The following is a 26,807-nucleotide window of genomic DNA, read 5'->3' as shown; positions in this document are numbered from 1 at the left end:
TTTACCAGAGAGATTGTTTATACTGTGTATTGTTTTTTTTTTGTTTTCTGACCTTGGCTAGTTTGACCATTTTGCTCTCTGTTATCCTGACCTTGGCCTAACTATCAATTTTGCGAATCTCTGTTATCCTAGACCCAAGCTCATCTCTTGTTTATTCTCTGTCTGCTTGCAGACCTTTCATTTATCTGTCAGCCACTGTAAGGACTGGTATGTGTTTCTTTGCTGTTTCCTGTAGATTTGCATGTTACGGTATCTCCATTGCTGACAGCATAAATGCCACCTTTCTTGTCATAATGATTAAATATCATATTCGGCATTTGATTTTATTGAAACATTTTTGCATTTGGAAAACTAGTAAGCTAAGGATGTATTTTCCTTAATGGGAAGATCTTGAAAATATAAGCTGCAAGACGTAGTTGAAGACTGAAACCATTTGTCAGTAGTGCAATGCAGATTCATGCATTCATGATTACCAGGCAGACCTCTTACCATTAATTTGATTGCTGTGATATGGTTTGTTGATGGCAGCATGGGACAGGAAGATTAATATGCACAGTGGAGAACTGAAATGCCTGTTATAGCCTCACACAATGATAATGGCAGACAAATCTCATCATATAATGAAAAATAACAGAGCACAGAGGATACACAACACGCATTCTCTTTGCGCTTGTGGTACAAAACTGTTTAACTGTCTGCATACCACTAGATTATAAAAGGGATTGAAAGCCAATAAATTGATAATTGTCTAAAGCTAAGGGTTAAACAAAGCCTTTGCACGTGACTCAGGAGCAGATTCTCAATGTCTAGCCCATTTAAAAAAAGCCCCACCACTTTTTCCAATTATATAGTAGTGCAAAAACACATTTGCCACACACACACTACAGGCAACAATCATGATGTGTCCACACATGCACTACATGAAACAAAGCTAATAGCCATTAGGTTATAGGTAACTCAATTGTTCATATTGGATAAGCCCAGAACAAATTGCTTGGACAGTCTGGGCACATTTTAGAATGAAAATATTACAAACATAATGCACAATATACAAAGTGAAATGTTTATGCGCATGATAAAACTAGTATAACATATACATAAGATTAAAAAAAAACAGAACTTATATTAAGAACCTGCTAAATCCCAAAGCAAAGTCACATTAAAACAATATATATCCCTGATTACTAATGTATTAATGTCAATTCACCTAAGGTAAATATTTTACTTATAAGTAGATCACAAAGTGCTAAAAAAAAATAAAAACAACTTGCTACATATTAATTGTGAAACTATCACTTGATTATGTAGCATAAACCTTTTCTTTGGTGTTGTGTTTATAACCCACACAGTGCAGTGAATGATGAAATGCAATCAGCGGCACGTTACGTGGGATTATTCAGGCAATTCATAATTTAACTAAATTCTCTATTTTATATATTCGATTATGTGTTATTTATGGCATTTGTTTCGACTTGATTACAGTTTGCATGCCAAGGTGCCCAGTACATTATTTGCATCATTAACAATGGAATGTGCCGGTAAACAACTTGTTTCTCTGAATCATTTCAAACATCAATGTCCTAGATTTCTTAGGACACCCTTTACAAAATATGTATCCTTTCTCATTATCAAGGATAAAGTTGTTTATGAAATATCTAGATACAAAAAGAGTAAGTTAGCTTAGGAAGTGGATTTGTGGTTGTAACATAAAGGTAGATCCTAGTTTTCAAGTTGCTGTTTTTTATGGTTCCCTTTAATAGGTTGGATTCTGTTTCCAAAGATATGTTTATCTCTGGTAATTGAATAGAAGCTATTTAAATTGTAATATATGGGGTTACTTGAGATTAAAAACAGTTATGGGAATAGAATGTAGTCCAATGATTGAACTAAGCACATTAATGAAAATGACACTATAAGCACCAAAATAACTTTATTCAAATAAGCAGTTTTGATGTATAGATCATGCCCTGTAGACTCATTGCTTGATTCTCAGCCATTTAGGATTTAAATCACGTTGTTTATACAGGCCTGGTCACACTTCCCTGCCTGTGGCTTGCACAACCTTCCTAAACACTTCCTGAAAAGTTCCTAGATTTATTGAACGGTGTTTTTTGTAATCTAATTTTTTTTCATTCCCTGCCCTGTTAATAGCTTCCTGGAGAAAAAAACATCTAAAGCAAATTAACTTCTGATTGAAAATTAAACCATATTTTTTATGTAGGCTGAGTCAGTCACCGTGAGGGGAGGTGTGGCTATGGCTGCATAAACAAAGGGATTCAACTCCTATATGAAAGAGAGCTGAGCAGTGAGACTTCAGGTGCATTATCTGTACACCAAAACTACTTTGTTAAGCTAAAGTTGTTTTGATGCTTAAAGTATCTCTCTCTAGTCTATCTATCTCTAGTTTTAAATGTTTCATGCTTGAACAATGCATTGTGCGTTCTCAGTACTTCATTCATGATGAATGTGAACTTAATCGACTAAAATATATTATTCCAATATGCTAAGCATATGACTATAAAGGGGTCTGAACATGTATGGAGCAGGAATTCTGCCAAATAGTAAAATGAAAGCACCTTATCCGTCTTAATGTAAAATATGCCATATTTGGATATTCTGGTCTTATTCTAACTTCTTTAGACATGACTCAGAACATAAATCTGATATCTAGGCTCAAATATGAAATTTTCCCCCACCACACTAACATGTGTCATATTTTATTTATATAAAGAGGCATGGCCTCACCGTTAACCACCAAACTGACATGGCTCTTCTATCCTTCTATTCTTCTATCTGATTGTTATGTGGCATAAGTCTAACACATAAAAACAATTTAAATCCCCCCCCCCCAAAAAAAAAAACATGTTGTGTGTATGTTATCTGTGACAAAAATGCATAGAAAGCGGAAAGCGTTGAAAGTATATTTATCATTAGACTTTATGAGGAGTCTTCCCAAAGAGATGAAATATGGCTTTAACCTTCAACGTTTCTAGTACATTTCAGCTCTTGAAAAACAGACGGGAATTAGCATTTGCTCAAACTGTCCATCTGCTCCTAAAAATAATTTATGAACTCAGCGAACGTGTGTGAAATATAGGTTTGTTTCTGGAATTCTTACTATCACTGTAGTAATTTCAACATCTAGAACAGCAAAACAATGAATTTAAAAGAAAACCTGAAGGCTCGCTATGTTACCAAGTACAGGGAGACACGTGCTGAATTACTTTCTAATTCAACTGAAGAGTATCTAAAATACAAGCCTGTCTGGCCGTTAAGGAGTATGAAAGTCAAGCGTTTATTGCTGGCCCAAACAAGTAAATATATAGGAAAGAACAATTTATGAATGTCAATATTTTTCATACTGTACATGCACCAGTGTCTTCAAAAATGTAAAATGTTTTGATTTGATAGCAAACACAGATCAAATCTAAACAGCAAAGTGAACCTCTCACGACAAGTTACTTTAACTGAAATCCCTCAAAGAGGAATGAATATATAATGTATCATAGAGATGTATTTGCAAGGTGAGTTTGCTGCTTGGCAAAGCAGTGTGGTCTTTAGTCAGATAACCATGATCCCAACTTGACAGTTCTCAGGAACAGCATGCCAGGGAAACTGACAGTTCTCCTTTAAGGAACTAAATTAGAGAAACCTGCTATTTAATACTTTCCTTTGGGATGTGTGAAAGCAGGAAGCAGGAAGGAGGGTTGGTGGGCCTATAGCAGGTATGACAGTGATACACGTTATGCCACTGTAGATGTCAAAAGGGGCAGGCCAAGTTAGAAAAGATGCATGCATTCTAGGCTGACTGACACCTTCCAAGGCTGCTCTGCTCAGGACAACACAGGTGCTGTATGCAGGGAGATCAAGTTCTTCATAGTAACCCGCTGCTTTCCACTGTGAAACTTGGTCTTTTCTACCAGTCACTTGAAAAAAGAAATGTATCAGTGTTTGCACTGAATTTGTCAATGTTTGTCTACTGCCTCACGAACTGCATAGATGTTCTCAGTTTAATAGCCTTCATCTTTACAAATGCTTGACATGTCCATTTTAGCTGCTCGTGAATTTTAACTATTACTACTGTTGAGTAAAACCAATTAAGGTTTAATGTCTAGATATGTCTGGTATCGAGAAAGATATCTTCCTTCCTATGCATAAATCCTGCAGGCCTGAAACCTTCTCTAAATGGCCTTTTCTGCTTTGCAAATTAACTTTGAGAACTTTACATTTATCTTTAGAGACTCTGGTATATGTATGCTAACACTTTTCTTTCTCTCTCCGATTTAGCTGGAAGAGAGCGAGGCCAGGCTTGTCGAAGCCCAGAAGAATCATAAGTCTCTGCATTTAGAACTGGAAAGTCTGCACATGGAGCTTGACAATGTATCCCGAAATAAAGCTATGGTAACTCCTACATTTCTTGATACTGATAATTGCAACCATTTAAGATGCTTTGCAGCCATCATCTTTGGAAAAAATAAATGCTTATGATCGCCATTAAGCAAATTACTATAATCAAAGTATTTTTTCCATGCTTTTGGGTGTTACTATATTTATAATGTGAAGTAGGCCGTCCAGTATTTGCCTGGGAGTTTCAGTTTACTGCCAAGGCTACCTGTGTATTTAAATTGCTGGCAATTAACTGAAAAAGAACGAGGCAGGATAATAGTACATTCATATACATAAACAGTTTGCAGTCATTTAACAGCACAAGCAAAAAATATATTTATAAAGTTAGGGCACCAAAAGGACACATTAATTAAAAGCTTGCTTTCTTCTCTACTCACTCTGCTATGAAATGGCCTGAAATTGCAGGCCATTTGTCTGAGGCTGGTGTTTAGACACTCACTGGTCTTTTAAGTGAGCTGCGTTGTGTCGTTAGAGGAACTTCAGTCTATCACAGCTCAAGATTTTATCATTCCCTTAATATCAATTCATTTTAGATCTCTCCAGAATGCATTTTTGAAGCTTGCTTTATATCTTTCATGATCAGCTTTGCTTTGAACTGTTTTCTATTTTCTTTTCTATTTTATAAGAACAGATTTGAATAGATATATCATTTCAAGTATGATTTTTTTTTGCATCAGTAATGCATGGTAAGAATTATCTTGGCTATTTCTATATGCATCTTTTGGTTCTAACTTACTCCTATATATATATATGTGTGTACGTATACAGTGTGTTAGTACTGAGAATACATGCTTGAATGCCATTCTATCTGCTGGGCTAATTAATAACTTTTGATTATATACTATATATTTTAAAGGAGAAGCTAGCACAATTAAAAAAAAAACTAAAACTATGATTGATTTTAGTTGGCGGACAAAGGGTCGTAACATTCTTTTTAATAATAAAAATGAAATGGTTCCAATGAGAGATGGTAGAAAAATGATATGGTGATGTATAAGCTGTTTTAATTACCATACAAACTTAGTTTGATTGCACCTGTTTTTGTTTGTTACTTTTGTCTCATGTGACACCTATTTAGTTAATATGTTATGTTGCTGTTTTTATTAATGTTTGTTAATGTTTTGTTTATGTTAATTATGGACTACTGCACGGTAATCCTTTTCTAAATGTTGCCAAAGCTAGCCAGGAGCTACATTTTAAAATATTTAAAAAATAGTCTGAATGCATAATCCATTCTGTGCCTTTTAGCAGTTTCCTCACTACTGTGATCAAAAAAAATCAAGAAAAATTTGTATAATTGAGAAAAAATATTTTATAGCTGTTGTTCTTCACTTTCTGAATATACTGTTGTAAAAAAATTAAACCGTGTGATTACTATCAAACCATTTCTTATATGTTATTTTTTTGGTAGGCTGATGAACAGTTGTTCCAACTCCAGCATGAGAAAGCTGATTTCCTAAAACGGATCGATGAGGATCAAGAGGACCTAAATGAGCTGATGAAGAAGCACAAAGCTCTCATTGCCCAGGTGGGGAGACTATTCTCAGAACAAAGAATTATGCAGTTCATTGTCAATGCAGAAAAGGCAGAAAATTATTTTATTTGAAAGGAGCCAAGAGTCACAAATATATGAGGATAGCTTTTTGGATTAAAATCTCTCAGCTCAATATATGAGAAACAGGAGCTGAGACATTAGGTTGACATTTAAGCATAGATTTGCCAGTCTGCATTGCTGATGCTACAAAATTTAGTTGACATACATGCCAGACCCTTCATCGAATCATGGCGGTTACAGGTTTAAGAGTTTTTTTAACTGTCGTATAGAGATGTCGCAAACATAAAATTTTCCGTTCGCGAACGGCAAACGCGAATTTCCGCAAATGTTCGCGAACGGGCGAACCGCCATAGACTTCAATAGGCAGGTGAATTTTAAAACCCACAGGGACTCTTTCTGGCCACAATAGTGATGGAAAAGTTGTTTCAAGGGGACTAACACCTGGACTGTGGCATGCCGGAGGGGGATCCGTGGCAAAACTCCCATGGAAAATTACATAGTTGATGCACAGTCTGGTTTTAATCCATAAAGGGCATAAATCACCTAACATTCCTAAATTGTTTGGAATAACGTGCTTTAAAACATCAAGTATGATGTTGTATCGATCAGGTAGTGTAAGGGTTACGCCCGCTTCACAGTGACAGACCAAACTCCCCGTTTAACGCACCGCAAACAACCGCAAGCAGTCCATTTGCACAACCGCAAACTCCCCATTTGCACAAGGTTGGATACCAAGCTAGCCATGTCCCGTTCCTTGTCCTCACTGATGTCATTGAAGGTCTCTTCCTCCACCCAGCCACGTACAACACCAAGGGTCCCCGAAAGGTGACAACAAGCCCCCTGGGACGCCTGCTGTGTTTGGTCTTCCACCTCCTCAAAGCCACCTTCCTCCTCTGACTCCTCTTCTTCAGACTCCTCTCTCTGCGTTGCCTCTCTCTGCGTTATTATAAGGTGTGTTAAGTAGTACTATTCCTATCAGTTTAATCCCTGTTACGTCCCCTATCGGGGGACGTGTATATGGCATCGATTTTAGGAACCGGGAGATGGAAAAAGATGCTTGGTCGGTCCTCCTACTTCAAATTTGGGGCACTGCGTGTGCAATCTAATGTGCCACCAGATAGGAGTGGTGTGTTAAGTAGTAATATTCTTATCTGTTTAATCCCTGTTAAGTCCCCTATCAGGTGACGTGTATATGGCATCGATTTTAGGAACCGGGAGATGGAAAAAGATGCTTGGTTGGTCCTCCTACTGCAAATTTGGGGCACTGCGCATGTAATCTAATCTGCCACCAGATAGGAGTGGTGAGTTAAGTAGTACTATTCTTATCAGTTTAATCCCTGTTACGTCCCCTATCAGAGGACGTGTATATGGCATCGATTTTAGGAACCGGGAGATGGAAAAAGATGATTGGTCGGTCCTCCTACTTCAAATTTGGGGCACTGCGTGTGCAATCTAATGTGCCACCAGATAGGAGTGGTGTGTTAAGTAGTACTATTCTCATCAGTTTAATCCCTGTTTCGTCCCCCTCATCAGGCCTTTTTTAGTCGAATGTATCGCCCACTGTCAGCACCAGAGGCCGAAAAATTAGGCATGTACACATGCCTGAAAAATTAGGTATTGTTATAGCTTATAGCAGCGGCCAGAAAAATTGATGTTTGTTTCCCAGGCAGAAAGTGCCCTAAAACATTGCGGCTTGAACCCTAGTTGGTGGCGGATAAGTCACGCAAGTCAACCGGCATTCAGAGCTAAAATACAGCAGCGTGTGGACCATTTTTAGCCCAAGGCAGCTTATCTCATCAGGCCTTTTTTAGTCAAATGTATCACCCACTGTCAGTCCCTTCGGGATCCATCCCTCATTCATCTTAATAAAGGTGAGGTAATCTAGACATTTTTGACCTAGGCGACTTCTCTTCTCAGTGACAATACCTCCTGCTGCACTGAAGGTCCTTTCTGACAGGACACTTGAAGCGGGGCAGGCCAGAAGTTCTATTGCAAATTGGGATAGCTCAGGCCACAGGTCAAGCATGCACACCCAGTAGTCAAGGGGTTCATCACTCCTCAGAGTGTCGATATCTGCAGTTAAGGCTAGGTAGTCTGCTACCTGTCGGTCGAGTCGTTCTCTGAGGGTGGACCCCGAAGGGCTGTGGCGATGCGTAGGACTTAAAAAGCTCCGCATGTCCTCCATCAACAACACGTCTGTAAAGCGTCCTGTCCTTGCCGGCGTGGTCATGGGAGGAGGAGGATTACTTTCACCTCTTCCCCTGTTAGATTCCCGTTGTGCTGTGACATCACCCTTATACGCTGTGTAAAGCATACTTTTTAATTTATTTTGGAACTGCTGCATCCTTTGCGACTTGAGGTAATTCGTTAACATTTCAGGCACTTTCTGCTTATACCGGGGGTCTAGTAGCGTGGACACCCAGTACAGGTTGTTCTCCTTCAGCCTTTTTATACGAGGGTCCCTCAACAGGCACAACAGCAAGAAAGACCCCATTTGCACAAGGTTGGATGCTGAGCTACTCATGTCCTGTTCCTCGATCTCAGTGATCTCACTGAAGGTATGTTCTTCCCCCCAGCCACGTACAACACCACGGGTACCAGATAGGTGACAATGAGCACCCTGGGGATGCGTGTTGTGGTTGGTCTTCCTCCTCCTCCTCAAAGCCACATTCCTCCTATGACTCCTCTTCCTCACAATCCTCTTCCAGCATTGTCGCAGGTCCAGCAAGCGATGCTGATAAGGCCGTTTCTTGTGGTGATGGTGACCACAACTCTTCCTCTTCCTCTTTACGCTCATCTACGGCCTGATGCAGCACTCTTCGCAGGGCACGCTCCAGGAAGAAAACAAATGGTATGATGTCGCTGATGGTGCCTTCAGTGCGACTGACTAGGTTTGTCAACTCCTCCAAAGGACGCATGAGCCTACAGGCATTGCGCATGAGCGTCCAGTAACATGGCAAAAAAAATCCCAGCTCCGCAGAGGCTTTCCTAGCACCCCGGTCATACAAATAGTCATTAACGGCTTTTTCTTGTTGGAGCAGGCGGTCGAACATTAGGAGTGTTGAATTCCAATGTGTCGGGCTGTCGCAAATCAAGCGCCTCACTGGAATGTTGTTTCGCCGCTGGATATCTGAAAAGTGTGTCATGGCCGTGTAGGAACGCCTGAAATGGCCACACACCTTCCTGGCCTGCTTCAGGACGTCCTGTAAGCCTTGTTACTTATGCACAAAGCGTTGTACGATCAGATTACACACATGTGCCATGCACGGCACATGTGTCAACTTGCCCAAATTCAATGCTGCCAACAAATTTCTTCTGTTGTCACAAACCACTTTGCCAATCTCAAGTTGGTGCGGAGTCAGCCACTGATCCACCTGTGCGTTCAGGGCAGACAGGAGTGCTGGTCCGGTGTGACTCTCTGCTTTCAGGCAAGTCAACCCCAAGACGGCGTGACACTGCCTTATCCGGGATGTGGAATAGTACCTGGGGAGCTGGGGGGGTGCCGTTGCTGTGGAGGAAGATGCAGCAGCAAAAGAGGACTCAGCCGAGGAGGTTATGGAAGAGGATGGAGTAGGAGGAGTAGAGGAGGTGGCAGCAGGCCTGCCTGCAAGTCGTGGCGGTGTCACCAACTCCTCTGCAGAGCCACGTATTCCATGCTTGGCAGCCGTCAGCAGGTTTACCCAATGCGCAGTGTAGGTGATATATCTGCCCTGACCATGCTTTGCAGACCAGGTATCAGTGGTCAGATGGACCCTTGCCCCAACACTGTGTGCCAGACATGCCATTACTTCTTTTTGCACAATCGAGTACAGGTTGGGGATTGCCTTTTGTGCAAATAAATTTCAGCCGGGTACCTTCCACTGCGGTTTCCCAATAGCTACAAATTTTTTGAACGCCTCAGACTCAGACTTGTATGGTAAAAGCTGTCGCGCTAAGAGTTCAGACAAGCCAGCTGTCAGATGCCGGGCAAGGGTGTGCCTTTGTGACATTGGCTTCTTACGCTCAAACATGTCCTTGACAGACACCTGACTGTGGGCAGATGAGCAGGAACTGCTCAAGGCGAGAGACGGAGTGGCGGATGGTTGAAGATGCTGGACCAGGAGGAGGATGGCGGCTTTGAGTTTGTGTGCTGCTTGTACTCATGTGTTGATCCCATAGGCGTTTGTGATGTGCGATCATGTGCTTTCGCAAAGCAGTTGTACCTAGGTGGGTGTTGGACTTCCCACGACTCAGTTTCTCAGGTTGCAAATGGCATCGCTGTTGTCAGAGGCAGACACACAAAAAAAAATGCCACACTGCTGAGCTCTGCAATGACGGCATTCTGGTGGTGGCAACAGCATGCGTTGATTGGCGTGCTGTCTGGCTGACCCCGGGTGCCGATGCATGCTGTCTGACTGTGCCACTAGCTCCTTGCGACGACCTCCCCCTACTTCCAACTCGTCTCCTCCTCCTCCTCTCTGTCTCTCCATCTGAACTTTCCCCCTGTACTTCTTCTCTTCTAGCGGGCACCCACGTGACATCCACGGACGCATCGTCATCATCAACCGCTTCACTTGTATCTGACAACTTAGCAAAAGAAGCAGCAGCGGGTACAACATCATCATCATCACACCGTACGTCCATGCGTGTAATGCTGCCTGTCTGAGACATATCCCTGTTATCTACATCCTCTGGCAATAATGGTTGCGCATTACTCATTTCTTCCAACTGATGTGTAAATAACTCCTCTGACAGATCAAGTGAAGCGGCTGTGGTGCTAGTGTTGGTGGTGGCGGCAGGTGGTGAGTGGTAACTTGAGAGGTGCCCGAAGCTAAGCTGGAGGAGGATGGTGTGTCAAGGTTCCAAGCGGAAGCTGTAGAAGATTGGGTGTCCTGTGTTAGCCAGTCAACTATGTCCTCAGAACTTTTCGAGTTCAGGGTATGTGGCCTCTGAACACTGGGCATTATTCTAGGGCCAAAGGGAATCACAGCACCACGACCATGACGGCCCCTGCGGGGTGGCCTGCCTCTGCCTGTCATTTTTTTTCGATTAGTGGTCCTATGAGTGCAAGCTACTGTGACAACAGATATGAGTGGCACTGTGCACTGGCAGAAGTTGGCAGAGTAGACGCTGTAGGCCTGACATACACGCTTGCAGACAACTAACTGCTATTCAATCTATTACAGTCAAAATTGTATTATTTTTTTAAATGTACACTACTGTTACACCAGTTATGAGTTGCACTGGTGTGACACTGTGCCCTGGCAGGCCCTGAAACGCACACGTGTGAAGGAAACTGACTGCTATTATTTCACAGTCAAATTTCTATTTTTTTTAAATGTACACTACTGTTACACCAGATATGAGTTGCACTAGTGTGACACTGTCCTCTGGCAGGCCCTGAAACACACACGTGTGAAGGAAACTGACTGCTATTATTTTACAGTCAAAAAGGTTGTTTTTTTTTTTAAATGCAAGCTATTGTGACACCAGATATGACTGGTGGCACTGGGCAAGTGGGCACAGTATACGCTGTGAGCCTGACACACATGCTGGCAGGAAGGCAACTGCAATTAGATTACACAGGAAAAAAAAAAGCAGACTGATGTTCTAGCCCTAAAAAGGGCTTTTTGGGGTGCTGTCCTTACAGCAGAGATCAGATGAGTCCTTCAGGACTGTAGTGGACACTGAATACACTAGCCTAGCTATCGATTTCCCTATTAAATCAGCAGCAGCTACACTGTCCCTCCTCTCACTAAGAATGCAGCTTCCGAATGAATCTAAAATGGATGCTGTCCAGGAGGTAGGAGGGTCTGGGAGGGAGGGTCTGCTGCTGATTGGCTGGAATGTGTCTGCTGACTGTGAGGTACAGGGTCAAAGTTTGTCAATGATGACGAATAGGGGGCAGACCGAACATTGCATATGTGCGCCCGCCGCAGCGAACGCGAACAAGCTATGTTCGCCAGGAACTATTCGCTGGCGAACTATTCAGGACATCTCTACTGTCATACTTTGGAAATATATGTTTACTTCAAGAACATTTGTTTTCATTACACCATTTTTAATTGACTATTTTACAAGGAGTTTTCCCAATAAATTTAAACTTATATTGGATTTACATATACTATGTTTTAAACTAGTTGATATTAATAGTATTAATAGGAAGGATGTGGAAATTATTGTCTATAGCTACTCATCTATACTTTACTGTCAAAGCTTTTGTGACTTGTGCTCCTACTTAATATAAATACTGTAAAACCACGTGTTTGTCATTTCAATTTGTGTCACTGTAAATTCTCAATTTCTCTATTCCTAATTAAAACAGTCTGCCACTGATATCACCCATATTCGGGAATTGCAGAATACGTTAGAAGAAACCCAAAGAGAAAAACAGATCCTTCAGGAGAAGGTAAGACAATGTGTCTCAAATTAATCTCATTGACTTTTCTCCCAAATTCATGTTTGCTGCAAAGAATATAAACTCCCATATTAGGAATAACACTGAAATTATAGTTTATATAAAGTGATATAAGATATAAAGATATATAATCTACAGTAGTTAACATATACCAAATTGTATTGATGATGCAAGATTTACTGAGCTGCATTAATTATTATTATTATTTTTTTTTCAATCTGGAAAACTTTAAAACATTATTAAAAACGTTGATACATATTCAAATATTAGATGCTTTGATTTTGTACCTACTCTGCTTAGTATTCATCAGTGTGAAACCAGTTACCAGACCACACCAGGTTCTCCTCTTCACATTAGATTGTCCCATTTTAAGTTTATGCTGCCTTCAGATCATGTTACATAGCTTGTTTGCCCCAATTTCTTCCTAGTTATAAAGACCACAAGGGGATTTATCATGATATCACAAAATACCTCATGTTTCAAATCAAGTGTACTAAAAATTGCTATTGTTTAAATACATAAACACACACATAACATAGTGGATTATGGTGTGGGTATTACATTTGCTGTTTAATTGGATGTTAATATTTAAAGGGACACTATAGTCACCAGAACACATACAGCTTATTGTATTTGTTCTGGTAAGTATAATCATTCCCTTCAGGCTTTTTGCTGTAAACACTGTCTTTTCAGAGATACCTCCACTGACCACCCCTCAAATGGCTACTAGAGGTGCTTCCTGTGGCAGTGCTGTACAGTGTGCAGCACTGTCATTCAGTGTCTCCACCCTCTGCATGGAGACACTGAACATTCCTTATAGAGATGTATTGATTCATTGTGTTTCACTTGTGCTGGCTCTGGCCCTTATCTGCATCCTTGACACTCTCAGCCAATCCAATGTGAAAGCATTGTGATTGGCTCAGAACACAACTTTTGATGATGTCAGCTAAGCAGGCAGTCTAGATGGTGTTTTTAACACTATATTGTCAGGAATACATGTTTGTGTTCCTGACCCTATAGTGTTCCTTTAACTTTCAGTTGATAATGACTTTTCAAAACAATTACAATTTAGATGAAATTGATAACTCCAGGTTGTACCACCAGTTCTTATAAACCTGACCTGCCAGATTCCAGAAAAGTCTGTTCAATAGATTGTGAGAACAAATACTCTGAACAAAAAAACAACCAAAAAAACATGATTGTATTTTTCCGATATTAACATTTCTGACAGGATATTTAATGTTGTTACAGCTGCAGTATACTTATTAAATGGATTATTACAATTTTTGGAAACTGCATGATATGTATGATATAAGAAACCTTTTAAAATTAGAAAATTATAGAGAAGGTGGAGTCAAATATGAACCCTAAAATTCTAGCCACTAGTTAAGGGGTTTAAGCCCTATAGATTTTATTAGATAATTAAGGAATAAGGAGTGGTTAAAGTATTTCCTGTTCGATCTGGAAGTTATTACCCCACATATTAAAAATGATATCCCTGAATATTGTTTTTGCATTATTTCATCAATTCACTGTTTCAAAGTGTGTACAGACTCTGATAAAATCATCACATCAGGCAGAGAATTCCAAATCTTCACTGCTCTTACTGATAAAAATAGTTTTCAGTTGCTTTAGACAAAATTTCCTTTCTTTCAGTCTTAATAGGTGAACTCATGTACTATGAATATTACTATTAATGAAACGATTTCCAGGCAATAGTTTGTATAAGCCAAAATATATCACTATAATGTTTTCATATCCCATCTGAGGCACCATTTGTCTTTACTAAACAGATTTACGTGTGCATTTCTTCATAACTAAAATCTTTAATTTTCCTTGTTAATTTTGTAACCCACCTCTTTTTCTAGTGCCATAAAATCCTTCTTTAGAACTGGTGCCCACAATTGCATGGTCTTATCATTGTTTTATAAAGAGGGTACACTTATATTTTCATCCCGAAAATGAATGCAGAATTGTATGCAACCTTACTGGCCTTAGTAATGTCTGATTGATATTAGACATTGTTGCATAGCTATGATGTCTATAAGTATTTGCATTGCATGTGTTGTTGTTTTTTTAACTCACTACCATTTAGGGTATAAGTTACGGTATAATGTGCTTGTGTATTCCTCATCCCAAAGTGCATAACTTAGCATTTATCTACATTTAATTTAATCTGCCATTCAAGTCTTCATTCCCACCAACAAAATCCATCTGCAGCAAAGTAATATCCTGCTCACATTGTATTACCTTACCTATTTTTGTGTCATCTGCAAATACTGACACTTTTCAATGCCTATTTAATTTATAAGTTAAATTGAATAGAAGTAGTCCCAGAACAGACCCTTGAAAGAAACCACATATCACTTTTGCCCAGCTTGAAGATGTACTATTAATAATAACTCTCTGTATTATATTTAAAATATAAAGGTTTTTATTTTTTTCACAAAAGATACTTGGGGATACAGAAAGGAAAAAGGGAAAGGGTATACAGTCCAGTCAGATTGTTTGGCAATGTTCTGACTATCTAGAAGCATGTAAGTACATATACACCAACATGAATAAACATGAATCAATACACACGGATCCATCGTAATATCAGCGATGTAATACACATTTTACTATACAATGTTATCTGGCTTCATTTATCAGTATCCATTTAATCACTTTCAAAAAAAAAAAGATTATTAAATAGCTTCCTACCATTTCTCATGTGTAACACCTTCAATTATTAGAACGATATCATGAGTGATCTAAGTTGGTCATAAGCCGTGTCTCACCACAAAACCGTGTCAACCCCTGTATGTCTTGTGCTTCGCTTTTTCTACCCTTTTCTACCGTTTTATATATATATGAGGGGGGATACAAACATCTATCGGTGTTATCTGATTTGTGAAATTCACTAGTGGCGGTTCGGTTGACATACTTTGTAAGGTGATTGGTGCCCGCCTTAATCTAAGGTGTCGGTCCAGATAGCCCAGCCAATGCTATGTTTTAAAGAACGAGGCAGGGGAGAGTATAGAACTGGGAGGGGGGGGGAACAAGAATTTTGTACTAAACTGAACGGTAAGAGTGCCTTCCAACTGTATATGTATCGAGTCAAGTCTGATCTATGTGCGTAAGCCATATATATCTGTCCCATAAAATATTGCTCTGAGCGAATTTCCGCTGTCAACGGACCCTAATTATTCTGATGAGAGCGTGGCATCTGGGAGGTTAGAATCGAACTGTAGCATAGGTAAGTTCACTACGTATTAATCTCATTACCCATATTCGTCGGTCTTTCATCTCCAAGATATTTGTTGGGGTAGTGTCTCTTCAACCATGGGGTCCAAAGGGTTTTTATCGTTTGCGACTGGTCGTGAGAGTCTGAAGAGAGAGCTTCATACCTGTAATATTGGTATATCTTGTCAATAAGTTATTTTTTAGACGGACAATATGTGGACTTCCAGTGTAATGTTAAAAGATTTCTGGCTGCTAATATAATCAGAGCAGCGAGTTTCTTAAGACCCTTTCCCCATGAGAAAGGGAATATCAGAAAGATGCCCATCATCAGTGTTAAAGGGTGTGTTGTCTCAGTTTCTTCGTGCAATAACGTTTGCACTTGTAACCAAAGGGGTCTAATCCCTTCACATTCCCACCATATGTGGGTCATATTTCCCTCCGCAGTGCCACATCTCCAGCATTTGGGGTCTACATTTGGGTACATTTTATGTAACTTGTGTGGTGTGAGATACCATCGGAAGATTACTTTCTTGTGGGCCTCCACATGGGAGAAGCAAGACGTAGTGCCTCTTAACGCAGTTAATGCTGTGAGCCATTGATCGTCAGTGAGCGTGGGGATTCCTTCCTTCTCCCACTGTGTCACATAGTTAAAAGAGCTAGGTGGAGCTTTGTTTAAGAGGGTCTGGTAACAAAGGGATAAGGCCTTGGGTTTAGTTGGGGCCGAGAGGCACCTGTTTTGGAGTAGTACGACTGGGTCTTTCCCTGGTGTACGCTCATCTGACGGGAACGTGACTTTGGTTTGTATAATGCTCTTCAATTGGAGATATGGAAACACAAATGCATTGGGTAGGTTGTATTTCTGTTGTACGTCTGGGAAGGGTAGGATCTTTGATCGGGAGCAGAGGTCATTAATCTTTTGTACTCCCAAAGCAGTCCATGATTTTAAAGAGAGCCATGGAGATATAATTTCTAAGGTGTCCAGAGGGGCCTGGGCACAAAAGGTATTTTCTATTAACCGACTGGATCGGGTGGTATCCCATATTTTCAAGGTAAGCGCAGAAGTAGGGTATAGTATGTTTGTGTTTGGTCTATATATTTTTGGTGACCACAAAATAGTTGTTAGACTATGTGGGTGTGTAACGATTTGCTCCATATCCACCCACTGAAAGGTGTTTGTCGGGGCATGTAGTCTGATGGCTGACTCAAGGATAGCTGCTTTGTAGTAAGACAGCACTTTCGGAAAACCTAATCCTCCTTCAGCCGTGGGTAAATGTAGGAGTGATACTGGCAATCTTGGTTTCATGCCTCCCCATACGAATTTGTTTAGTTTGGATTGTATGGTTTTGAGCAATAGTAAGGGAACTTGTAAATGTAGCATCCTGAAGACATATAGAAGTTTTGGTAATACTACCATTTTGATTGTATTCAATCTCCCTAACCAAGACAAGCGCACCTCTCGCCATTTCTGGAAGATGGAATTACATACGTTCGGTATGTTGGCATAGTTAAGAGATATCATTCTTTGTTTGTGTAGAGCTAGCTTTACTCCCAGATATGTAATGTAGTGTTGCCTCCAGTCAAACTGATAAGAGATTCGTAGCGTTTTAACTCTGTGCGTCGAAATGTTTAATGCAAGCGCTTGTGTTTTAGTTTTATTGAGTCTGTAATAAGATACTCGCCCATACGAGTCTAGGATGTGTAAAAGTGTCGGCAGTGACTTCTCCGGGTTGCTAAGTGATAACAAGATGTCATCTGCGAACATCGCTAGTCGGTATTCATTTGAGTGGATCTTTATACCTGTGATCAAGGGATCATGCCTTATTTTATGGGCAAGAGGTTCTAAGGAGAGTATGAATAAGAGTGGGGATAACGGGCAACCTTGCCGCGTTCCATTGGTAAGATTAAAAGGATGCGAGATAAAGCCTGAGTTAGAGACTTGCGCAACTGGATTACCATATAGTGCAAAGATGCCTTGTATTAATTCAGGTGGAAAGCCGTACTTGGAGAGGACTGTCGACATGTAGGTCCAGTTATGTCGATCAAAGGCTTTTTCAGCATCTAAAGCCAAAAACAGACTCTCTGTACCATGTTTTTCTATATGGGATAGTATGTTTAGGGTCTTTCTAGTGTTATCACAGCCCTGTCTGCCTTGGACAAAACCTGACTGATCATTATGCACAATACGAGGTATTATCTTTGCTAGCCTATTCGCTATAAGTTTGGCATATAGCTTGGTATCGCAATTCAGGAGAGATATGGGCCTAAAATTAGGGCAGCGTGTGGGGGGTTTGCCTGGCTTCGGTAATGTAGAAATGTGAGCTTTCAACATATCTTTGGGCATATTGCCTGTAATAAAGCAGTGATTGAATAAGTCTGTCAAATACGGGGCTAATGTATGTCGGAACGTGTAATAATAAAGGTTAGTGAACCCGTCTGGACCGGGTGATTTATGCTTCGGTAATTGTGTTATAGTTTGTAAAACCTCTGGAATCGTGAAAGGTTCAATCAGTTGTTGTCTTTCTGTCAGCGTAAGGGTCGGTAACTGAACATCTCGTAAAAAGTCATCAATGTCAGTTTGTTGTGGTGTGTGGAGGTCCCCATCCTCAGCTAAGTTGTAAAGTTTGCTATAATATGTGCCTAACTCTTCCACTATTTCCTGCGGGTTAGTAATTTTGTGTCCCTTTTCTGACTGGAGAAAGGCAATCCTAGACATTGACGTCCGAGCTTTGAGTTGGGATGCCAAGATTTTGCCAGCTCTGTTCCCATCTTTGAAAAATTTATGTTTCATTCTGGTAAGGAAATATGTAGTTTTAGCCAGGTCCATATCTTTCAAACGGGACTGGAGTTGGAGTATTTTCGTTGTGGTGTCATGTGAGGGAGATCTCTTGTTAGCGTGCGTGAGCGTGGCTAAGTCAGTCAGAATCTTTGTGTATGTGGCAAGGCGTTGTTTTTTGTTATAACTAGCGTGTTTTATGAGTTGGCCTCTAAGTACTGCCTTGTGTGCTTGCCATAGGGTTTCTATTCCCACCTCCCCTGTATTATTGAGAGAGAAATACGTTTCCAATTCTGCCGTGAGTTGTGGTATTAGAGTATGGTCTGTCAAAAGAGTATCATTAAGTCTCCAAGTGCGTTTGCCAGTTACCGGGTGTTGCATCTTGGTCGTCATCAAAATTGGGGCATGATCTGACCACGTAATGTCTCCTATGCCCACTTTCGTTGTTTGTAGAGTCTGTGATTTGGGGATTAAAAATCGGTCTATACGCGAGTATGAGGTATGGCTAAGAGAGTGGTACGTAAAGTCCTTGTCTAATGGGTTAAGTGCCCTCCATATGTCCAGGAACCCATGTTCTAAAAGCGTATCTCCTATAATTTTTGCAGAGCGTACCCTTTGTGTGGCTGTAGATTTTTTGACTTTGGCAGTAGAAGTGGTATCTAAAGCTGGGTCAAGGAGAAAGTTTGTATCCCCTCCTATGATAAGCTCGCCAAACTTATGTGCAATGGATAAGGTGAGAATTTTCTCTAAGAAGACCCGTTGGTCTGTGTGAGGACCATATATATTAACCAGGGTGAATTGTGCGTTATTAATGACACATTGTAATAAGAGAAACCTCCCTTCCCTATCACCTATTTTCTTTACTAATTGGAAGGATAAGTCCTTGTTTATCAAGATTGTCACTCCTCTCTTCTTTGATTTATAGGTACTGTGGAAGCCTACTGGGAAGTGTTTAGAGAAAAAATTGGGTTGATTATTTCTTTGGAAGTGAGTTTCTTGATAAAACGCTATATGTGCGTTATGTTTTTTTGCTTCCAGGAGTGCCATTCTACGTTTGTGAGGCGAGTTTAGGCCTTTGGTATTTTAAGAAAAAATGTTAATAGACATCAGATTTATACAAAAGATTCCTAAGACTTTTACCAAATTGTAAAATACCCAGATTCATAAAATAAAGATAGAGGCTGCTTAAGTGTTCGCAACTAAGCAGACATTTGCATGGATGGTACTGTATTTTGCAGGAAATAGTTTGTAAAAGCGGCACTGCGAAGTGGTTAGTATGGGCATTTGACTCCAGACCTGTATTAAAGCTAGAATACGCACTCTTATTGCGTTCCTTTAAAAGCACCAGGGGGGGATTAAGTAACAGGGGGAAACAAAAATTAAACAACCAAATATATACAAGAGAAGTGTCTCCAAATTGAGACTTAACCATGACTTGGTTAATAGGCAAAAAATAAAGCCCATTTGGGGGGGGAGAGAGCCCGTATTTAACCTCTAGGGAGTGATATTGAAAGGTTACATATACTTTGCTTTTATGGCATTAGAAAGACATTTGCATTTGTCCATTCTATGGGGGTTGTGAGACTCGTGACTTGATGGTGGGGCCCGAGATTAGGAGCCCCCTCAGCAAGCCAACCCGCCTGTCCACCATAAGTATAACAACCCTGTCGTCAGTAGGGATAATTAGGTATTGGGTGGAATTTGAAAATCAGTTCCAGGCAGGTTACCAGTATACCCTGACTATAGCCAGGTTAAAAGAAACCTAGAGAGGGTGAGTATTGCAGTCACTTAGCTGTGGCGACAGTTTGCCAGTTCTGGGTCAGTTTCATCGGTGATCTGGTAAAGTTGCGTTGGGAGGCCGGATCGCTGTTATTCGTTTCCACGGGTAGGCCCCATCCGGACAGTAGCTTGTCCCCGTCTTCTGGTGAGGGTAAGTGGTGTTCTGTGCCGTTCCGTCGGATGATAAGCTTCGTGGGGAAATCCCACTTATACGGAATGTCCGCAGCTCGTAGTGCCTTAGTAATGCGACTGAAGGATCTCCGTGTAGCCAAAGTAGCCGCCGATAGATCCGTGAATATTTGGAGCTTGCTATATATCCCAGGTAGCGTTTGCATCCTCTTTGCTGTTTGCATGAGATTTTCCTTCGTCGTATAGTAATGAAGCCTAGTGATAACGTCTCGTGGGATGGATACTGGGAGATGCTTAGGCTTAGGCAGTCTATGAATCCTGTCTAGTAATAGTTCAGATACCGGGACCTCCGGGAGTATTTCCTGAAAGAGTTCTGTCGTATATTTCCCCAAATCCGCAGGGGCGATCTCCTCAGGGATACCGCGAATTCGAACATTATTCCGTCGGTCTCTGTCTTCGTGGTCAGCCAATTTCACCAGCACTGAGGTCAGTTTATTTTCTAGCGTTTCACAGGCGGAGGCCACGTTATTATGTGCATTAATTATCTCCTCTGTTTTCGATTCCAAACACTCTGTGCGTTCGCCGAGGGCTTTCACTTCCATTCTGATCTCTTTGGCCAAATTCGCAAAATCGGAACGCAGAGAGGCTTGCAATTCTGCAAGCATTTTCTTAATTGAGGAGTCTGTAGCCGGTGCTGTTGTGAGCGATATAGTGGTTTCATCGCTTCTCCCAGAACTCGAGGCCGGTGATGTGGGCCTACCAGCGCCATCTTGTGCGCGGCGTGGTGGCGGCGATAAGGCCGTGACTTGCAGTTCTGCTTGTTTCAGCTTCGTTCTTTTTGCTGAGCGTTGTGCCATCTTCCTCTCTGTGATATCTAGTAATGTATTTGATGGTTAAATTTCGATATGTGCTCGTCAAATAGCTATATTATGCGGGCTCTCTCCGGGAGCTGATCGCCTACACGTCCGTCTCCTCCAGCGGTCAGGCCACGCCCTCCTCTGTATTATATTTAAGCTATCTTTTATTCCAGAAGAATAATTTTCATCCAGACCAATTTATTGTAATTTAAACATTAACCTTTTGTGTGGAACCATATCAAATGCTTTGGTATGGCCCTCTCCAAAAGTTGAGGCAGGCAGAAAGAGTACAAAAAAAACAGCCCAAAATGTCTGGTAACAAGATATGAGGAAAACAAGATAGATCTCTTGAAGCAAGGTGTAAGAGTAACCAATTCCTAGCTGTTTGTTCTCAATGTTTTATATTTGAAAACTGAATAGGGTTAATTGTGAGTTGTGTCCCTGTGGGTGAGGTTAGTCAAACATCACATACAATTTCAAATGTGATGGTGATTTGATCATACCTTTGGCAGAAGTAGGTGACATGACACTTGTCATCTAGCTTGATGCCAATGTCATCAACTAATGACATTCAGAGATTATCAATGCAAGGTAAAACAGACACGTGCAGCAAGAAAAGAGTGGAATTAGGGACACACACAAAACATGAATTTCTCAGCACTGGTGCTGCTGTAGAGAACACAATTTAGACAAAATACAGTTTAAGGAACAGCGCGCAAACACAAAAAATACAGTTTAAATTTTACAAGGCTTCTTAAAATCACCTATCTTAGTAAACAAATATAGGGATTAAGTTACACTATATGTCCATATTGTGTTAAGCCAACCAACATGCTCACCTAGAAACAATTGTTTTTATGTATGAACATACACACACACACGCGCACACACACACACATGCATGCACTCTCTCTCTCTCTCTCTCGCTCTTTCTCTCTCATACACACTCTCTCTCCCACATACACACACACACACACACAATAGCACACTAGTAGCCATGTGATCAACACACTAAGTCCAGTGACTTTGTATATATTTTTCATTTGATTCAAAGAATTTTGAAATGACAAGCTTTATTAACTATACAGCACTCTGGAGCAAATGAAGCATGGAATTCACAACTGAGTTATGGAACAGGGATAAAAACATAATTAAGACATCAATAGGTCATTAAAAAAACAACAACACTTTAATATTTTGCATATCTGTCATCTATCTATCTATATATCTATGTATCTATCATTTCAGTGACTAAGAACGCTCATGCTCTTATTTATAGAAGAAAATAGTTTATTTTTACGATTAAGAGTGAAGTGGTAGCGCACAGCATCATATTATAACAGTGCTCTCTTTCGTGCTTTACATAGAGACCCTTTAGCAAGCTGGCCTACTGATGAAACAATTGTTACACAAGTGCATGATGTTTTTTTTTCCTTCCTTTCTCTGCTGTTCACCTGATTGCTTCTGCACCATGGAGTTATTTTCTCGTAATCAGCGTAACCTGCAATTTTAATCATTGGCTACCAGAATAACCGATTGGATGGTGAATTGAAAATAATTTTTCCATATCACTTCCTCCTTCACACTTTTATTTATACTGTTTAGTGAAAGAACATAAACATTCAATACTACCCTTTGTCATAATCTTGTCTATCAATAAGAATAAGTTTCTTCCTTTATTATCTGTCAATGATATATAACTAGCTCACTGAAGGGGTTAAACCTCAGAAAATACCATAACTTGCTTGTCAAAATATTTATCAGATTATTTAAAAAATAATTCAAAATGGATTTTCTCATCCCTCCTGGGTGGTATATTTATTCCCAATTCTCAGGTCCTCTACCAGAGGCATGGGAGTCTGTGAAGTATCTTATCTGTTCTTGAAGTGCACTCTTCTGGACAGCAATCTCAGATGTCCCATGTGAAATCTGTTGAAGCCACTCCCCCAAACTTGGGATTCACAGCCCCGAGTGCTCCTATCACAACTGGAACTACCCTGCCCCAAGATGGCATAACTGCAGGTGTATATATATATATATATATATATATATATATATATATAAGAATATACAAGGAACATTGTACATAAAACACTGATGCCTCAGTCCTCTTCAAAGTAGCCACCTTGAGACGGTATACAGTTCTCCCAGTGTCTCTTCCATTGTTCAAAACACTCTGCAAAATCCTTTGTTGGAATCGCCATCAGCTGCCCCATCGTAATTACCTGAATCTTATAAACAATCTGAAATCTCTTCCCTTTCAAAGGTGATTTTAGTTGTGTTGAAAGCCAGAAGTCGCATGGAGCCAGATTCTCGACCATCTTTGAAGCTTTTATTTGCGCTGCACTCATTGCATCATCCCTGAAAGTCTTCTGAATTATCTGAATAGTTTCCACAGAAGAATGTTGAAGCTTAGCGGAAAATTTGATGCATAATCACTCAGTCATTTTGAATGCGAAGGCCACACAGTAACATGCTCACTGTACAGCATACAGCACCCCCACTGACAAGTACAGTAAAGTCGTCATTGTTCATAAATGTTCATTCCAATCCACTCTCCTAGGCTACCAGGTTACATCGATGTTGTACAAATTGTTCCCATTATATTAACAATGGTTGGATTTTTCAAAACATTATCTGGTACATTTTTTGACAAGCAAATTATGGAATTTTCTGAGGGTTTATCCCTTTGAGTGCACTAGTTCATTTATTTGATTACCAGGTATGTGGAGTTTAACTCTTAAAATGTGTATATTCCCTCTTTTAGGCCTATAATAAATTAGAAAATAAGTACTACACTACCAGAAGAGTGAGCAAAGAATTCCATAACCTCCTAGCACTGGGAAGGTTAAACATCTACATTTGTCTTTAGTGTTAGTAAGAAGATCCATGCATTTATGAATCTATAATTGCAGGAATGTGAATACGCTGTTTTCAGATTACAGCCTTGCTGGCTTCCAAACTACTACATTAACAGCCAATGGTTGTAAAACATTACCTAATTAATATAATCTTAATCTCACTTCAGCGCTTATTTTGCTCTTTAGTACAATTTCCAAATTCTGCAGTTATAAAGATTAACACAAATATTGTATTATCTTGTCAATCAAACAATATTAATGTTGCTAATAATAACAATGTGATTGTCCTAGTAAAATATTGGAATTGTTTGTGTTTTAGTAGCTGTATTTATTTTTCTTTTTAACATTGTAAAATGTTGGTGGAATGTGTCCCTATTCTTTAGTGGATTATTATTAACAGCAATCATTTTGTCTTAAAACAGCTGCAGGGAGCTCAAAGCAGAGTTGACTACCTGGAACAGTCTATGGTGGAAAGATCAATTGTGAGTCGGCAAGAATCAATGATTTGTGATTTGGAAAACAAGATGGAGTTTCAGAGAGCGCAGATTAAAAGGTTTGAGGTAAGTGTTTCTATAGCCATATTTGATTTTCACTATTGGTCTGTGTCACAAGTGATAAATTGTGTCTAAACAAGTAAAACATGGTGATCATACAAACTGTGTGCCTTGCTTATTAAAGCAACCATAACAACTACAGATGCCCCATTGTAAGTAGTCAAACATCGCATGGCCTGAAGCCAATGGCTCCTGGATAGTGCTTCTATTAGCTCAGACTTTCAGAGCCAGCTCATTGGCTGATAGTTTCAGGTAATGAGAACCTCCCTGCACTTAAGGGCTTAGCTCTGTGTAGAGGTTTCATGCTACAGGGGGGGTGATAATAGGCACCTGATAGAACCCAGGTAAGTTGTCAAATCATTCTTAAACAGTTTGACCACTTATCCTGAGAGGGCACCAGATCACTCTGGGCACAGTGACCACTACAGTGGACCATAGTGGTTTTGATGATTGGAATGGTCCTTTAATAATATAGAATTAACATAATATATATGGAAATATATTTTCGATCTCTATGAACAGTTGATTAATTTTTGTGTATTTTAAATATCACTACTAAAATGCATTTATTCACATGTGAATCAGAACCCTTTGTTTAGTGCAATTTAATTAGATGACTCAGAATGTTAAATTTGTTCTGTGAATCCTCCGTGAATGCTCTATAACTTTGTACTAAAAACTGTCAGTTCCAGACTGATGAGAGAGAGCAAACGCTCCTTGAGCTGCTGGGTTTGTAGACATATATGCACATTTAATTTTGGTAAGTTATTGTCCCATATACGGACACACTTTGCTTGAAAAAGTTACAACTTACTTTTATAGGACAATATATTTTAATCTTAAATTGGATCATTTCTTTAGTGCTTGTGAATGTTAGATTTATTGAACAAGCAGGTATTGAATCTGATTGGCACAGATAATCTGTGTGTTCTAAATATATTGTTTTCTAGGGTGCCACTTGGACTTAAATGTTTATTTAGCCATAATAACAATACACAAACATTTATTGCAACATTAATTGGACAGGTGCAGCTCTGCATCTGCACGAACATCATTGCTAAATTCTGGTCACTGTCCATGGTGCTGAAATGCATGTTCTATAGGAAATTTACTTATTTATTTTAACAAGTATAGGGTGAAAAAGCTATTAACTTAAACTATACTACCATAGATATATAATGACAAAAATTGCACATGACATTATTTTGACAGACATTGATTTGCTTTTGGCCTATTGCTCTCTCAATATCTGTATATTTGTATGTCTGTCCATATGTCCATCTGTCTAGTTTGGAATGCACAGAATGAGAAGTGTTTAGTGTAGGCAGATAGTTGGCAAATAAAATGAGAATGAAAAGATATTTTAAAAGCGGTAACATTTTCCATCAGCTTAAGGCTATGCCCTTTGAGATTTCACTGCATGATAACTGATGATCATAATGAGTTCTGTCTTGGTACATCTTACTTCACGACTGAGTGTCAAGGAGAAGGACAGATTTTTACATAATCAGGTGTAGGAGTTATAGATTTGAAATGCTCAGTGTGCTTCAAAGCAGATGCTATTTAATGGAGCAAGGAGCTAAGTGCAAAAAGATATATGGTCAAGTGGAGAGGTTTTCTAAAAAGAGGGCTTATGAACTATTCTTTGAAGGTACAGGGAACAGAACTCAGGCTTTAATTTTACTGGGAAGTATGATTACAAAGTATTTGATTAGGCAAATGTAATAGAGGTTAACCCTTTAAATAGAAAAGGAATAAGCAGTAAACCTGATTAGGTGATTAAAGGCTCTGCCACTGAAGAGTACTTCTATAATTCTCCGAAGTAAGGCAATTTAATACAATTAAATCCGGTAAAGACCGTGAATATGCGGTCTTCAAGTTTCATTAGGAAAAAAATCTCATGAAGTGCAAAACCAATAGTAAAATATTTGAGATAGAAGTATCTTTGAAGGAGGTATCAGTCAGGGAACTGTAGATTTAAGTTTAAAGCACACCATAGTGCAAAGAAAAAAACATAAAAATACAGGGCACCCACAACAGACTGTTTCAAAATAATAATGTTAAAGCTCACTGTGGTGGTTATAATGTCAGAAGTGCCTTGGTGCCCTCACAGTTAAGCTGAGCCCGGATTAGCTGAAAGTTTTAAGGGACTTGGTGGACTCCAGGTTAGTTGTCAAACAATCCACAAATGATTTACTACTTAGCCTGCGATAACGCCGGAGCACCCTTGGCAATATACACACTACAGCAGAGTGAGTCTAATGAGCACA

At 39.9% G+C, this 26,807-nt stretch overlaps 1 protein-coding gene across 3 annotated transcripts in view; it reads left to right on the top strand.

The window, feature by feature from the left end:
- Positions 1-26,807, top strand: part of MYO18B (myosin XVIIIB) — a 560,248-nt gene that overhangs the window by 422,695 nt on the left and 110,746 nt on the right. For all 3 annotated transcript variants that reach the window (XM_063454642.1, XM_063454641.1, XM_063454640.1), the window contains exons 36-39: positions 4,288-4,401; positions 5,819-5,935; positions 12,267-12,350; positions 24,406-24,543. In XM_063454642.1, coding sequence (XP_063310712.1) covers positions 4,288-4,401; positions 5,819-5,935; positions 12,267-12,350; positions 24,406-24,543 — 453 coding nt within the window. The remainder of the gene's footprint in view (positions 1-4,287; positions 4,402-5,818; positions 5,936-12,266; positions 12,351-24,405; positions 24,544-26,807) is intronic.

Source organism: Pelobates fuscus, chromosome 5 (genome assembly GCF_036172605.1).
Source record: "Pelobates fuscus isolate aPelFus1 chromosome 5, aPelFus1.pri, whole genome shotgun sequence".
NCBI lineage: Eukaryota > Metazoa > Chordata > Amphibia > Anura > Pelobatidae > Pelobates > Pelobates fuscus.
The sequence above is the reverse complement of the archived record's forward strand: the minus strand, read 5'-3'. Positions and strand labels throughout refer to the sequence as shown.